This window comes from Lemur catta, chromosome 24 (genome assembly GCF_020740605.2).
Source record: "Lemur catta isolate mLemCat1 chromosome 24, mLemCat1.pri, whole genome shotgun sequence".
In the NCBI taxonomy this organism is placed as follows: Eukaryota; Metazoa; Chordata; class Mammalia; order Primates; family Lemuridae; genus Lemur; species Lemur catta.
The window spans coordinates 12098328-12116598 of NC_059151.1; the positions used below are offsets into that span (position 1 = coordinate 12098328).

The 18271-nt window shown below is 34.9% G+C and overlaps 1 protein-coding gene across 2 annotated transcripts in view; it reads right to left on the bottom strand.

Annotated features, from left to right (window-relative positions):
- Window positions 1–1862: 1862 nt before the first annotated feature.
- The window catches only part of DNAJB14 (DnaJ heat shock protein family (Hsp40) member B14), a 45191-nt gene continuing 28782 nt past the window's right edge, over window positions 1863–18271 (bottom strand). Inside the window, exons 4-8 of one of the 2 annotated variants that reach the window (XM_045536892.1) lie at window positions 12599–12784; window positions 10442–10536; window positions 9511–9620; window positions 7815–7987; window positions 1863–2480 (exon numbers count right to left, since the gene is read on the bottom strand). In XM_045536892.1, the coding sequence (XP_045392848.1) occupies window positions 2356–2480; window positions 7815–7987; window positions 9511–9620; window positions 10442–10536; window positions 12599–12784 (689 nt within the window). In that variant the 3' untranslated portion in view covers window positions 1863–2355. The remainder of the gene's footprint in view (window positions 2481–7814; window positions 7988–9510; window positions 9621–10441; window positions 10537–12598; window positions 12785–18271) is intronic. The other variant, XM_045536893.1, reaches the window with a different exon arrangement.

Genomic DNA, 18271 nt, shown 5'->3' on the forward strand with positions numbered 1-18271 from the left:
TAAAAAGAGACAAAAATGTAAAGCATTAGTAAACATAACTCTGCCAAGCTGTTAAAATACCAGTTACAGAAACTAGCAAGACAAAACTCAAAAGATTGAGAGTTTATAGGTGATGATTTAAATGATCCAGTGATATTGCAAAGCTCATGTAGCTAAAAATAAGATAGCAAAATATTGAGATTTTTCTTTAAAAAGAATAGTAAACATGAACATCTTACATCTTAATATAGCTAAAGTCTTCTTACTTGGTAAATTTAATCCAAAATTCTAAGATACTTGTTGAGCCTTTACACCATGATATCGGTGATACTAAGGACTCAATCTTTACTTACATACTTTATATGTGGCTTACATGGTCAGGTACTCCGTCATTTTCCATAGTTGTTTGAAAGTTTTATTTTATCAATCACATTTCCCCTAACATTTTATGAAATGGAATGGAATGCAGCAACGCAAATGAAATATAATACTGTGCAAAAGCCATGTATGACTTTATGATATACATTTTATGATATCACTTGACTTGGTAACTTTACCTATCCCCCTGTAAAGCTGGAATTAAGGAAAGAATAGTCTAGTCAACAAGAAGGTAAGTTCACATAATTATCAACCATAATAGTGTAAATTTCCCATTAAAACTGGAAAAGTAGTTGAAATTTTTCATTTAAATTTTTATAAATTTTCCGATACATATGAACTTTCAAAATTAATTAGAATGCTATGGCCTTATATTTTAAAAAACTTATTCTACGGGTTCAAGAAAGTATTTAAAATTGTATTTTCTTTTAAAGGTCACGTTTCTAAAAGCAAGGTGGTTAAGTTGTCCAGTTTCCCTGGTACAGTGTGTTGTTTAGTTTAACCTACTAATCAGTCAGACATTTCTACTGATTCAGCTGGAAAAAGGGATACAAGAGAACATTTTTAAGAGAAGATCATTTCAGCAGTTTTATTCAACAGATGCCATAAATTAACTACATTCGGGGCGGGGAGCAAAGCCACTCTATTTAGCATTTTCTTGCTCACAAAAAAACTACCAAAGATATGTTCATGTTCCATTAACTGAGTATGAAGCAAAATCACTAAAATATTATAACTGTTAAACACAGAAGACTAGAAATCAAAACTTTCATATCTAATATACAGGCACCAAAAACTTCAATTTCCAGCTGTTTTTTTCTAATTTTATGTGGATTTAGTTACAAGGAGCTTATTCCTATAGGATTACTTGAATTATTTAATGGTGAGTAGATTTTAGCTCAGAATTTTTTAAGGCTGACTTGCTTTAAATCACTATTCTACCTGCTTACTAGTGCATGTGGCCAGATACTGTAAGCTAGTTATATGTTTAAAAGTTGGCAATAGGGTTAAAAGGCACAAAGCTATATTTTAGTAATAATTTTTCTTATTACTTATTTGTAAAAGAACCCATTTATTTTTGGATCCTGCTTAAATGACCACTAAGAAATTGCAAATTTCCATGGGGAAAAAATTAGGTGAGTCCTCTTTATAAACAATAAATTTTAGCAGCCTTTAAAGACATATACATGAACATTTGGGGGCCTTTTAATTACTGGAATTGCAAATGGCAGAACTGCACTTTACTGTCGAAGACCCTTTTAATTTAATATTCACAGCCATTTCCTCATATTTTCTTTATTAAAATCTATCAGTATAACATTTCATTTCTATGCATGTATATGTATAGCAATTCATAAAACTAAATAGTAAACTGATACTCTACACCAGTTCATTTATCTCAATATATATTTTGGAATATAACAGCAATATTAAAAATATCAATTCCCTCTAAGTTGATAATGCTATAAGATTTTACAGAAAGTTAGTGTTTTTTTTCTTTTTGAAAAAGTTTCTTTGTTTAAACTCCACATATTTGACACCTTAACAAAGAAAATGTAATTATGTCATATAACATTTATTCCATTAATTTAATCTGAAGTGTCTCATGGAGCTAAACACTAAAAGAATTTAAATAAAAAGGCAATAAACTTTATGTACACAAAATGATCATTCCGTAAATATTTACAAGACAAGGGAAAAGATGGAGAATCACTAAAACTGGAAATTGCTACAGGTGTGACAATCCTCTCTCAAGACATTTTTAGTTAGGAATCATATAAGCTTTGACATGAAAATAATCACAGAGGCATAACTAAAATATTAATTTTAGTTTTCAGTTCTTACTATTTAAAGGAGCCAGTGGGTCATAAATAGTCCAAGATTCTGGGAACCAACCACTCAGATAAGTTTTTACCAGCAAATCTTTTTCTTCATCTCTCATGATGATACTAAACTTACAGAAATAATAGAGTGAAAGGTATAAATAAAAATTCCAGTTCATCCCCCTTTATAAAGACTGGTCAGCCGCTCTAATTCTTTGCAGTTGTCCATGCTCAAGGCATCTGCCTTTCTTCGGAGCCGGTCATCACGGTATACTTTTGCTGCATAGTGCATATCTGTTTCTGTTAAAAACAAAAATATTTTGCTAATTAAATAACAATTTACTTCACCTGGTTGCTTAAACTCAGATAATTCTTCATAGAAGCCCTTCGATATACTGCCATTAACTGACTTTCTTTTAAAAAAGAAGAAATCCAAGTACTACCCTAGTAGCCATTTTAGTGAAAAGAAAAAAACGTTTTCTTTAATTGAAAACTTTATTTGAAGCCTAGCATGTAAGACAAACACAGAAAAGAAATAAAGATACAATCTTGTCAATTCAAGTCAGAATCTTCTCCCACCACTCCTGTCCCCCAGTGGTTTAAAAGCCTTGGCCTCTTATCCTAAAAATATCATATGTTATACAATACTGCTAGTGGTTGTTTTTGCTGTGGGCTTTTGTTAAGGTTTCAGATTAATTATCCCAAGACTAAGTGTAAAAATTTTAAATCTTGTTCTGAGTTTATAATAATATTACTGAAGGAACACAGAGAATGTTACACAATCATAATGTTGGAATTCAGCAAATAAGTACTTCTGAGGCTTCCTTCAGTATGTGGACAGCACGATTACTGTAAATATATAGACTACAAATCAAAATTCAGGAAAGTATCTCTTGTTTTTTCCTGTTACTCTCAGCCATTTCACTTGTAAAGGGCAGGAGCACTTAGAGAAAATGTAACAAAAAAAAGAAAAAAGAAATCCATTACTTTCTGGAAAACAGTGGCCAAAGTGGAACACATCTGGTTGATACGTATCTGCCAGGACCACATTCAAAATATACTCACAGGTAAGAGTGTATTCCATTTGTAAAGCTCTCCAGAAATGATCTTTTTTCAATCCGTTGGGCTAGGATTAACAACTCAACCAATATTACTCTACACCTTTTATTCAGAAATAATACACTTGTAAAATCTATTTACAGATGACTCTTCCCAAAGGAAATACTTAGGAGTTAGAGGAACCAAAGCTCACACTGCTAACCAATGGCAGAGTCCAGGCTGGACATGGTGGCCTGCACCTGTAATCCCAGCACTTTGTGGGGCCAAGGTGATAAGATCGCTTGAGGCCAGGAGTTCGAGACCAATGGCAGAGTCTAGATTTCAATCCAAATCTCTAATGCTTAGCCTAATATCCTTTCTACTACTTCAGATTATTGCTTGCATTTTATAAAACACTCACTTTACCAATGCAGACATTAGAGAGTATTATTAATGGAAGTGACTCCACAACAGAAAAACCCTGGCAAAAAAATATCAACTGGCCAACAATTTTTTAATAACGTTAATTTATAAAACAAGATATGAATGAATGAAACAGTCAATGAATTGTTATACTGAGCTCCTTCCACTATAGATGTAATAAATTTGCTGAATTTTTTTCTGAAAAATTTCTAACTATACAAAAGTTAAAAGGGCAGTACAATGAACACCCTAAAACTCTTTACCTTGATTGACCAATTCTTCACACTTTGTCAAATTTGCTTTAGCGCTCTCTCTCTCTCTCTCTCTCTTTCTCTCTCTACAGTAAAGGCTGTTGTGTTACTGTTGTGGTTACCCTGCAGAACCATTTGAGAGTAAGTTGTAGCCATCATGACCTTTCATTTCTAATTACTTCAGCATGTTTCTCCTAAGAACAAGGGCATTCTCTTATATAACTGCAATAATAATGATCAAATTCAGGCATTTGACAATGATTTAATACCATTATCTAACGTATAGTTCATATTCAAATTTAACCAACTGTTCTAATCATATCCGTTATAGGTGTTCCCCTACCCCTCAAATCCAGGATCCGGTCCAGGATCATATGTTGCTTTTAGTTGTCATGACTCTTTAGTCTCCTTTAGTCTTTTGTTGCATTGATATTTCTGAATAGAGCAAGGTGTTTTATAGATGAATGACTTATTAAAAACAGATTTAGTTAGAACTACTGATAGCAACTTTAAAAGACACATATAAATGTGTGCAGTACAGTTGCAGACAACTTGGTGTAGTGGATAGAACATGGGCTGAGACATCCATGAAACCTATTAATACTGATCTTGCTGGACTGTTGAAAGAGTGAACTACATTATGCCAAGCAAAAACATTTGGTTCATAGTAGGATGCAACAATAATAGTAATTATAATAAATAATAATATTGAACACTTGCTAGACCCTATGCTAAGGGCTTAACATAATATCTGTTATGGTCTATATTTTAATAATAAGATTAACTGAAATTTAGAGAGGTGAAGTAACTGGGTATAGGAAATGTATTGTAAAGTCAGGGTCATGTGAGGCAGTCACAGAGCCTACACTTTAACCTTGATATTATACTATGTTCCATAAATATATCTTTTCCTTTCTTCTTATATACATAGTCAATTCCCAATTATTTAAGTTAATAGAAAGTAAGTATGCATAATCCAAAATCACCCATCTTTGGCTGAGGACTAGAATTTGTATTTGAAAGGAGATCTATTCAATGTGCTAGTCATTCATTCTAAACAAAATAAACATGTCTTCCACATATTCATTCCTATGTATTCATTAATCATAACTCAATTTTCATATGTTCATCAAATATTCATTATTTGCCTATGATATGCCAAGGAATATACAAGATGCTAGAGATTAAGAAAATTAAAATAAATTAAAGAAGTAAAATTTGGTGTTTACTACCCTTGATACCTTTGGCTAATGCAGTTTTTCAGCCTCTGCACTGTTGTCGTTTTGGGCTGGATTATTCTTCGCAGTGCAGGGCCTGTCCTCGCACTGTAGGATGCTCAGCAGCACGCCTGGCCTCGACTCCTTAGACGCCAGTATAATCCCTCCCTGTCCCACCCCCACCCCAGGATGACACACAAAAATGTCTCCCGACATTACCAATGTCTCGGGGGAGTAGGGGTGGCAACTCACTCCCATTGGGAAACCTGAAAACCACTAGTCTAAGGTGACCTTCTCCACACTGACAGCAGACTGATGTCACAGACTAAGGGAGTCACAAGTCAAGGTCACGTCTCTAACTACCATTATATAGATGAGGAAACCATTATATAGATGAGGTTAAGAACTCTCTTAGAAGTACATCAAAGTTACATTTTATCAAATTTTCCCTAGCAAATGAGAGATGCTAATTGCTAACATTTTCTGAGCATTTGCTGTGTGTAAAGCACTTTATTGCCTGATTTATTTTTTACAAGTCCATAAAGTTGGTTATTGTCGAGAGGACTTTGGAGCACAGAGGGATTCTGGAGACAAATTGTCTGGTTTGAATCACAGACCACCTCTATAACCTTAGTTCGTAATCTTTCCTTGTCTTGGTTTCTGCATGTGTAAAATGGGTATAATAATCTCATAGGGTTCTTATGGAGATTAAATGAGAATATATACACACACACAAACACACACATATACACACACACATATATATACATACACACACAAACACACATATATACACACACACATATATATATACATACACACACAAACACACACATATATACACACACATATACACACACACATATATATACATACACACACAAACACACATATATACACACACACATATATATATACATACACACACAAACACACACATATACACACACACACACGCACACACACACAAACACACATATATACACACACACACATATATATACACAAACACACATATATACACACACACACATATACACACACACACATACACACATACACACACACAAACACACACATATACACACACACATATATACATACACAAACACACACACACATACATATATATACATACACAAACACACACACACACACATATATATACACACAAACACACACATACACACACACATATATATACATACACAAACACACACACACGCACACACACGCACACACACACAAACACACATATATACACAAACACACATATATACACACACACACGCACACACACACAAACACACATATATACACACACACACATATATACACAAACACACATATATACACACACACATATACACACACACACATACACACATACACACACAAACACACACATATACACACACACACATATATACATACACAAACACACACACATACATATATATACATACACAAACACACACACACATATATACATACACAAACACACACAAACACACACACACACAAACACACACATACACACACACACATATATATACATACACAAACACACACACACATATATACATACACAAACACACACAAACACACACACACACATATACACACACACACAAACACACACAAACACACACACAAACACACACATACACACACACACATATATATACATACACAAACACACACACACACATATATATACATATACATACACAAACACACACATATATACATACACAAACACACACAAACACACACACACACACACACACACATATACACTTAAAGTGCCTGGGACGGTGACGGAAGCAATAGGCGATACATAAATGACAGCTATTATTATCTTCTCCCCCCACTCATCACTATCACCCATTTTGCACAAGAAGAAATAAACTCATAGAGGTTACAGTATTTGGCTTGAATCACTCAGCTGAAAATTTCAGAGCTAGGATTCAACTTTTGTCTGTTTACTTCAAAGTGACTCTTCCTAATACTACGCTACGTGGTCCACGTTATTATTTACAACAACAATCACAAAAGCAAGAACCACAACGATACTCAGTTCCCGTGCATCATCTACAGCAGGTCACATGGTCAATCTTTGTATAACACGATTGTTTCTTAAGAAAACTGAGGCTGGAAAAGGTTAAGAGAATTAAGTGTTCCCAAGGGCTTCTCTATGTATAAAGTGAATGAGAAAAATGAAACTTCATGTTAACAAAACTCATCGTACATTAAGTGATAAATGTTAAAGCTAAGTTAATGAAGAGTTTCAAATTTAACTTGTTTGCAACAGGATGCAACTTAAAACTGATGACATAGTTTATTTGCCAGGATTTTTTTTCTTTCTTAAAGGTATATAAAATAATTATGTATCTTACAATGGCCATATTAAATATAATGAAATTTGGTATGATTCACTTATTCAACCATTTATTGATAACAATATACAAGTATCATTCATTAAATCCTTATTATGCGCCAACTACTATGTTAGGCCAGATGTACATTTAAAACATATTATCTCATTTAAGTATTGAGCTCTAATTATGTGCCAGGAAATTCCAGAATATTCCCTGGGTGGGAAAATCTAGAGGAATCAATTCCAAAGACTGTGAATAAGTTTTAAAATGTTAAATATCTGGCATGCAAAAAAAAAAAGAATGTTAAATATCTGATAAACTTACTTTGCTGTCTTTCTTTCCAGCAATTATTTCGAATATTAGTCACATAATCTTCTTCCACACTCTTTTCTACCTTCTGTAATAACATTCCTTTATATTCATTTTTAAAGTCCTTGTTGACATAATACACAACACCCAAATTTTCTGTCTGCATTTTAATAGTTTGCCCTGATCCCCTGTAAAAGAGATGCATGATCATTATTTTTTAATTACAATTGGACATTCTAACATGCTACTATAAACCAAGCTAACAAAAACAATTAAAAATCGTTAAAAAGTTACTGTTGGTAATACAGGTTGAGTATTCTCAATCCAAATATCTGAAATTCCCAAATGCTCCAAAATCTGAAACTTTTTGAGTGCAGACATGATGCTACAAGTAGAAGATTCCATAGTTGACCTCATGGGATGGGTCAGTCAAAGCGCAGCTCAGTATACAGGAAACTTTTAACCAAAACACAGCACGGGAGGCGAAGACCGAGAGCCTGCCTTGGTGCGTTGCTGCTGCTGTTGTTTCGTAGCTGATGCAGGAATTCTGGTGATGCTACTACGCTGCCTAGTTACCCCGAACACATTATTTTTTCACTGTAGTAACAGTATGTCTTATGTTCTACTGTTAAGTACTTATGTGTAAATAAGTGTAAGAAAAATGATTGCTTATCAGTAGCATATAAATTCAGAGTCAGGAATGATAGTGATGTCAAACAACTACAGATTTTCCAGATGGGTGGCTGACATAGTAACACCCTTGCTTTCTGATGGTTTGATGTACACAAACTTTGTTTCATGTACAAAATTACTCAAAATATTGTATAAAATTGCCTTTTGGTTAAGTATATAAGGCATATATGAAACAAATAAATTTTGTGTTTAGACTTGGGTATCATGACCAAGATATTTCATATCATATATATAAATATTCCAAAATCCAAAAAAATCTGAAATCCAAACCCCTTCTGATACCAAACATTTTGGATAAGTGATACACAACCTGTATTTATTTACATTATCTTAAATCGCCTAAAACTATGATTTCGTGTCATAAAAAAGTAACCACCTTTTCGTATACTATGTTCTTACAAAGTTCTCTCAATTTTTAGTTAATAAAAGTCTTACTTGGAAGAAATAAGTAATTCTTATTTCTAGACCAATCTGTTTTTATAATACTGTAAAATCACTGCCAATATGATTTTACAAAGTTTCCTTCATGATCATTGTATGACACCAAAGTTGTCTAGAATGGATGCTGTATTACATTTCCTTTATGTCCTGAATGCTTATATAAAGTATATGGTAGAAAAATACTTCATTAAAAAATATTGGCGTTCATTTAATCAATATTTTATAAAAGTCATTTCCCCCTTAATGACACAAATCTATGTAAGATCAATCACTACTTCTTGTCGTTAAAGTACTTTTTGTCTTTAATATCAGCACATTACCAACCACATTAAATTGCTATTAAGTTTTGAATACAGAACTTCTGTCCTTATCCACAGGGGACAGAAATGTAAACTAACAATGTAATACAAATTTATCATGTAAAGTAACTATTCTAAAAGTTAGAAATTTTTAAATCTGGTACACTTGTAGTAATAGGTTTGGCACTTAAAAGTTGAAAAGAGCACAAGCCCTTTAAAGGAAGCTACATAAGAAACAGCAAGAATTCATTTTTGTAAAACTTCACTTAGCTACTTACGATCTGGGATATAAGGAATAAGGAGGATTAGTGACCATCAATTGGCTTAATAATGACACGAGGATCAGTACAATAATGGGCATCATCTGGATAAACACAGAAAAACCTCCCTATAAAAAAATCATCAAAGAATAACAGATTGTAATATAACTGCAGTTGTCAATAATCCAACAGTTGTCATACATTTTTAGAGGCAGAAAGGACATTTGAGATCATCTAGTTCAGTGCTTTCAAGTTAGCCTAATCATACCAACTTCCTAAGGTGATTCTTAAAAATACAGCTTTCCAGGCACATCACCAGAGATTCTGATTTCAAAACCACTGACAAAACTTGATCTCATTTTACAGGTGAGGAAGTCCTCCTCTCTCACTCTCTCTCTCTCTCACACACACGTAGAGACTCTACCAATATGTTGCAGGTTGAAAAACTATTTTTACCTTGGATTTGAGGGTAGAAGATGGGAGCTGATGAGTGGCAGAGCCGGGGCCCGGGCCTTTTAATTTCTAGTCTAGGGCTCTTTCCATTTACCTTTCCACTTCATGTAATTTAATTGCTATAGGCAATTAGGTATAACTGCATTAGAACAAGGAAGGTTACCTCCAATTTAAGTTTTTCAGTATTAACTACTTCTCAATTCTTCAGGACCAACAATAACAAGTTACCTTCAAAACACGCACAGTGCAGGTGGACCTCCATTAGAATCACAGAAAAACAAATCTGAAGGGGTCACCCTGCCCAACCGTCTCCCACCCTGACTTCTACTCCTATTCCTACATTATTCCTAAGGCATTTTCTAGTCTCTGTTGAACACCTTCGGTAAGAGAAAACTCAGCATTTCCTAAAACAACTTGCCCTATTTTTAGACAATTTTATTGCTTTTCCTGAGCTGAAATTTGCTATTTTTGGTTTCTAATCATATCACAAACATACATCTCCTCTTTCTTCTTCTCTTTCGTGTCCACTGTGTCGATGTTGATGATGATGGCTATAACCAGCTCGTCCATTGGAAAACGAATGTACAGTACCTAGAAGATTAAAAGCCAGGTTAAATTAGGGAGAGCAGTGACGATCAGACAAATTATATTTTTCTTTAACTTTTCAAAAGTTACTAAAATAATGCATGTTTATTTTGAGAAGTGTGTGCTTATTGCCCTCTCCTCCTGTGAGTGAAGGTGGACAGAAACAAGAATGATTCTTCCCAGACTCCGCCTCCTTTAAAATAAGGCAGAAGTTCCTTCTTCATGAAAACTTGAGTAAGAGTTTCTCTGCATATAGACTTTTGTCGTGGCTGGTTGTTTTTACAAACCTTGGATCATCACTCTGAAACTCTGCTTTTTGCATTTATCAATGAATCAGAAACATCTCTAGAAATTAAAAGATAGCACTCTAAATCATTTTTTACAAAACAGCTATCCAATATGCCATGGGATAGGACCACAATTTATTCAAACATTCTCTGGCTGGTGGGCATTCAAGTTGTTTCCAAATAAGGTAACCAATCAAAAATGGCTACCACTGACAAAGTAAACTACATGACAACGAGCAAAATAACTGCAAATCAACTACCGGAAGAAAATTCACTATTGCCTGAAAGAGTTCTGATTGTTCCTAGTATATTTTCAGCCAAAATTACTGGTTTTAATGATTTTTCTGGAAGAGGTAATTATGTATTCTAATATGTTAAAACACAGGTTATATTTTCAGTCATTAATTTATATTTACATATCCTCTTCAAGGATGTTTTGCAAAATGTCCTATCAATGACCACAACCTTTCTCAATAGTATTCAGAGAGGGCTACCAGGCCAGATTATATTGCTACATTCATAAAAATTCTCCTAATTTTGAATGGGATGCTTAATTCAGCACCTGAAGTAAATGCTGTAAATAAGGCTGGAGCTAAAATTTTAAATACCTTAGAGGAGCTACACTCAAAGAAAATTAATTTCCACACAAAAAACTCACAGTACAGTAAGTCCACACTTCATGTCACTGATAGGTTCTTGGAAACTGCAACGTTAAGCAAAACAATGTACTGTGTGCCCTAGGAACTTAACTCAGGTTTACATCAATTAGCCCATGGTAAAATGGGTTTGTTATAAAGCATGTTACGCTTAAAGGTGCAGCCTCCAAAGACCTATTAATAATGTTAAATGAGTAAATGTAACTAGTGTTCAATATTACTTATGTTAGTACGACAGAATCTATTCATTTAGTAGCACCACTATAATATTTTACTTTGATAGTCTAGTTCAAGTAATTATTTCTATCTGAATGTCATTAAAAAAAACCCAAACACTTACTTTGTGTATAGCCTATGAATCAGACTTTTTACTATTTAAATGAAAATACAGATGAGGACCTCCACATACATCCAAATTAGCCACCTATAATGTTATTAAAAAAATATTTACAAGGATCTCCGGAGAATCAATGTCTAATAGTCATCCAGGGTATAGGGTACCTTCCATAATTGTAACTGCACTTAACCTAAGACATTGCCACTAAATTTCCTGTTTACTTTCCTTTTCCTTAGCTTTATATAAAATACAGAATATCTACACTCTTCCTTTTTTTTTTTTTTTTTTTTTTTTGAGACACAGTCTCACTCGCTCCTGGGTAGAGTGCAGTGGCAACATCATAGCTCACAGCAACCTCAAACTCCTGGGCTCAAGTGATCCTCTTGCCTCAGCTTCCCGAGTAGCTGGGACTATGGGTGCGTGTAACAACATCTGGCTAATTTTTCCATTTTTAGTAGAGACGGGTCTCGCTCTTGCTCAGGCTGGTCTTGAACTCCTGAGCTCAAGCAATCCTCCTGCCTCGGCCTCCCAGAGTGCTAGGATTACAGGTATGAGCCACTGTGCCCGACCTACCTTCTTTTTTAATTAAAATATATTCTGGGAAAAGGTAGGCTATAATAAAAGTAATAACCCTAACATTTTTCTCCTACCTTCATGAAAAACCATCACAGGATCATAACACCATAAGAAATGTAGAGGAGAAGGCAGATAAATCTCTAAATAGTGTAATTGGAGGTAAGGATCTCCAGTTTCTTAAAATATAATATACATAATTAGCATTAAAGTACCTGAAGGAAATCCCCCACCAAAAAATATATTAAACAAGTCTTCTGGAGTTATATCAGCTTCACAACCTCTATGGAAATTAAACCTGCCATTGTTTTGGTGATTACAAGCTTGTTCTTCACTGCCTGTGAGGTCATACTGTTTTCGTTTTTCTGGATTGCTTAAAACAGCATAAGCGTTTCCAATCTCTGAAAAAGTAATGGGTAAAAGTTGGTAAGCAAAGTTTTTATATTATAAAAGAGCGCCCCAAAAAGTAAAGATATAAAAGATTGCCCCATATAAAAACTGTCATGTTAAAAAAAAACTACTTGAAACTAATCAAGAAAATTGTAAAAGAAAAATAATTTTAAAGATATTATACATTGCTTACAATTATACATATTACTATGTCTCAAGATAACTTTGTACACTAGACAGGCAAGTCTCCCTACTGCCTTGGAAACAGAGGAATGTCCATCTTTCCTGTCTTTAGTATTGTGCTCCGTTCCCTAAAATCTTGCTTCTTCCTTTTTGAGTACCCTAATCTAGCCGTGTATCAAGGTCGTTCAGACCAATAACAACAGCAGTAGCTACCATTTACTGAGCACCTATTAACTGCCAGGCTCTGTGCCCAGCACTTGTTTATTACATTATCCACAATCCCACTTTACAGATGAAAACCCTGAGGCTCCAAAAAGTTAACTAGCTCAATGTCAAATTTTTCTTAGCACAATGAGTATACTCTCACTACTCTATGTAATCTATACCATACACTTTTTTTTGCACACCAGTGCCCAGCATGAACGATTCCTTCATTCTATTCCTTTACAATTTATTCCCCTTAAAACAGTAATCTCCATTAAAGTTGGGACTATGTCTATGTATTCACTGCAATATCCCCAGGGTCCAGCATAAAGTCTGAATTAGTTTTTAAATAAATAATCTGAAGTTTTACTATCTCACTTTGTTACTTTCATTATATTTATTTATAAATAAAAAATTCTATTTCCCATCTCATAGTCCCATGTCCAAAAAGAGGCACTAGTACGTTGGCTACCAGAATGTCTTCTTGAAGCAATTTACAAAAGCTGTAGTCCTTCGAATCTAAAAGCAGGAACTACCCTATTGTATTCTGAGACTTCTAATAATCATTTCATAAATTCATCTCGTTTCTTAATCTGTATTACAAGCCTCTTGCAATACAGGATATTTTAAAAATACATTTTGGACCCCATGTGGTGGTCACCATACACCAAGAAAACAGAGGCTTATTAGGTAGTTGTTTTCGGATGATTACACATTATACTGAAATAATTACATATAGAGATTCTGGAAATTTTCTTCTAGTGCAGCTTTTCAAAAGTGGTATTCAAAGATAGCTTTCAGGAGATCTGTTAACCCTGCTGTATGAAAAATTAGGTGAATGGGCCATCTGTCTGAGGGATGCTTTCTTCAGATTGTCAAAGCAATCTGTGACTCAGAAATGGAGCCATCATTTATGATGCTATTTCTGTGGGAAAGTATAATCAAAGACCCAAACAATGTACTTACAAACAACACCAAGGTATTAACTCACACCTAAGAAAGAAGCATATCTTTCAATCTCTGCTAAAAATATACTTCCAGTAACAATATCAGTTCTAGGATTGAACAGCTATAAAATCAAAGGGCTATTTCATGTAATCTCATAATGCTATTACTTTTAAAACTATTTATATATAGGCAACCCAATTTTATTTTTAAGGCCATTTCTTTCAGAAAAATCTCCAAACATTAAGATCATTTAAAAGATATTTGTGAAATACTGTCAAAATCTGTAATTTATATACTGTGACCTGAGTAATTTTCTATTCCTTTACTTTGTTATACTCATAATCAAGAGTATCTTTTTTGCAGTTCCTTATTATCTAAAAAATTATATCCAAAATTTATTTTGTATTCCAAAGCCTTGCAAAATCCATTTCTATCTCACTTGTCGCTTATTTCACCAAAAAGTGCCTTCCACTTCATTTATTTTTCTTTAAACTTTTTATTTTAACTACAGATTCACATGCAGTTGTAAGAAATAATACAGAGATCCTCTGTACCTTTCACCTAATTTCCCCCATTGGCAATATCTTGCAAAATTACAGTACAGTGTCACAAGCAGGATATCGATATTGAGAGGCAGGACTCGAACATTCTATTACCACCCTCATGTTGCCCTTTTGTAACCACATCCACTTCCTGCCCTCCCTAACCACTGGCAACACTAATGTAGTCTCCATTTCTACAGTGTTGTCATTTTGAAAACACTGCATCAATGAAATAAAACAGTATATACATGGGATTATATTATGTAACTGTTATATAAATGGAATGAAACTTTTAGGAATTGGCTTTTTTAATCAGCATGATTCTCTAGAGACTGGTCCAGGGTGTTATATATGCCAATAGCTCATTCCTTTTTATTACGGAATAGTATTCCGTGGCAAGGATGTACTGCTGTGTGTTTAACCATTCACCTGCTGAATAACATCTAGATTATTTCTAGTTTTGGGCTATTACAAATGAAATTGCTAGTTGCATTCACATACGGGTTTATGTATAAATATAAGATTTCATTTCTCTGGGCTAAATGCCCAGGAGTACATTGCTGGGTTGCATGGTAGCTGCATACTTAGTCTTTTGAGAAACTGTCAAACTTTTGTATAGAATGGCTGCATCATTATACATCCCATCAAAAACGTATGATTGATCCATTCTCTGCATCCATACTGGCATTTGGTGTTGTCACTATTTTTCCCCTTAACCATTCTGATAGGTGTGTAGTGATATTTCATTTTGGTTTTACTTTGCATTTCTTTAATGGCTAACGATGATACTGAAAATCTTTTTTTTCTTTTAATTGAGACAGTGCCTCACTCTGTTGCCTGGGCTAGAGTGTAGTGGTGTCATCATAGCTCACCACAACCTCACACTCCTGGGCTTAGCAATCCTGCCTCAGCCTCCTGAGTAGCTGGGACTACAGGTGCGCACCAACGTACTGGCTAATTTTTCTATTTTTTTGTAGAGACAAGGTCTCACTATGTTGCTCAGGCTGGTCTCAAACTCCTGGCTTCAGATAATCCTCCCACCTCAGCCTTCCAAAGTGCTGGGATTATAGGCCTGAGCCACGGCACCTGGCCTTGAAAATCTTTTCATATGCTTATTGGCCCTCTGTATATCATCTTTGGTGGAATGTCTCTTTCTCTTTCTTGCCTGTTCTCTACTTGGATTGTCTACTGGGAGTTCTTTATATATTCTAGATACTAGGCCTTTGTCAGGTATGTACTTTGGCAAATATTTTCTCCCATCCTGTCACTTGTCATCCTCTTAATAGGGCAGAACAAACTTTTAACAAATTTTGACATCCAATTTAACAACTTTTCCTTTTATGAACTGTGCTTTTGGTGTTATTGTAGTTGGGCCCCTTGAGAATTTGGTACTCCAGTGTGTTCTGATGAGCGAAATAATGTAAAACCTGACCCGGCTCTTGTTGTTTGCGCACGTTGACTGCTGGCTTCCTGCACAGCACCCTTAGCTGTCACAGTAGTTATTAAAGCTGACATACTGTCTGTCTGTCAAGCAGGAGGAGGACACAACTGCAAGGTCATGAGGAAGACCTGTGAGTTTGTTTTGCAGAAGGAATGAAAGCCCCAGAGAAACAGTGACTAGCTGTTAATGCCCAGAGTGTGATTACTCAAGGTGTTATCTGGGATGTTACCTGCCAGTAAAGCAACATAGATTCCCCTTTGCTTCCCTGACATTCCCCTCCCTCACTCCCTAGCCACATAAAAGCTCCCTGCTTCACCCTTTTGTAAAGGTGGGTCTAAGAGGTCTTGCTCTCCCATCTCCTCACTTTGGCCAAATCGAATAAACCTTTCTTTGTCTCCAAGCAGGGGTGTCACAGTGCTTGGCTTTCGCTGGGCATCAGGTACACACACAGACCTGAATCTGGGATGTGACAACACTGTCTTAAGAAATCATTCCCTAGCCCTAGATCTTAAAGATTTGCTCCCATAATTCTTTGCTAAGTTGAAAAGTGTTATGGTTTATATTTACATTCATGATCCATTTTGAGTTCATTTTTTGTATAAAGCTTGATACTTTTCATCAAGGTTAAATTTTTGGCTTACGGATTGTCCAATTGCTCAAAAACCATTGTTGAAAAGGCCAACTTTCCTCCACGGAAATACTTTCGCATCTTTGTCAAAAATCAGTTGGGTATGTTTGTATGGGCCTATTTGTGGGTTCCTTCTCCCGTTCTGTTGATCCGTGTGTCCATCCCTCTGCAAATACCACACAGGTTGGATTACTGTAGCTGTACACTAAGTCCTGAAATCAGGGACACCGATTACAACCACTCCATTCTTTTGATAAATTGTTTTTCGCTCTTCAGGTTCTTTCACATCTCCATATAAATTTTAGAATAATCTCATTTCTACAAAAAAATCTTGCTACGATTTTGACAGAAATTGCATTAAACCTGTGCTGGAAGTTGTAGCCACTTTATACAATTTAGAGAGATCTGACATCTATACTATGTTGAGTCTTCCAATTCATGAACATGATATTTTGTTCCATTTATTTAGATCTTTTCTGATTTCTTTCATCAATATTTTATAGCTTTCAGCATACAAAATCTGTACAGGTTTCACACCTAAGTATTTTCTTTTTTTTTGTGATTGCATATGACAATATATTTTTTAATTTTGGAATTTACATGTTCATTGCTAGAATATAGAAATGAAATTAATTTTTGTATGTTTATCTTATATCCTGCAATCTTATGGAATTCACTTAATAGTTATAGAAGGTTTTTGGTTTTTTGGCCATAAAATGGTTCTGGATAGAAGGTTTTTTTTGTGGATTCCTTGAGATTTTCTACAAAGATAATCATGTCATTTGCAAATAGGAAGAGTTTTACCCCTTCTTTTCCAATCTGTATGCCTTTTGTTTCCTTTCCTATCTTTAATGTAGTGGCTACAACTTCTAGCACTGTGTTGAATATGAACGGTAAGAGGGGCAATTCTTGCTTTGTTCCTGATCCTACGGATCCTAGGGATTCAGTCTTTCACCATTAAGGATAATGTAACTGTAGGTGCTCGATAGTTGCTCCTTATCAAGTTGAGGCAGTTCCTTCACATCCCTATTTTTCTGACAGTTTTGATCATAAATCAGTGATGAAGTTTTTCAAATGCTTTTACTGCACTGATTAATATAATCAGGAGATTTTTCTTGTTTAGCCTATAAATATGGGGGATTACACTGTGAACCAAATTTGCAACCTTGGAAACATCCCTGGGTCAGGGTGTATAATTCTTTTTAATTACTGCAAAATTCTGAGTTTGTTAAGGATATTTGGGTTTATTCCATGAAGGGTATTGGTCTGTAGTTTTATTTCTTTCCCTTTCCCTTTCCCTTCCCCTTCCCTTCCCTTCCCTTCCCTTCCCTTCCCTTCCCTTCCCTTCCCTTCCCTTCCCTTCCTTTCTTTTGTAGTGTCTTTGATGGGTTTTGATAACAAGGTGAAACTTATTTCATAAAATGAATCAGAAAATGTTTTCTCCTCTTGTATTTTCTGGAAGAGATTATGAAGAATTGGTTTTAATTCTTCCTTAAAAGTTTGGTAGAATTCTCCAGTAAGAGCATCTGAGCCTGGAGATTTCTTTTTGGGG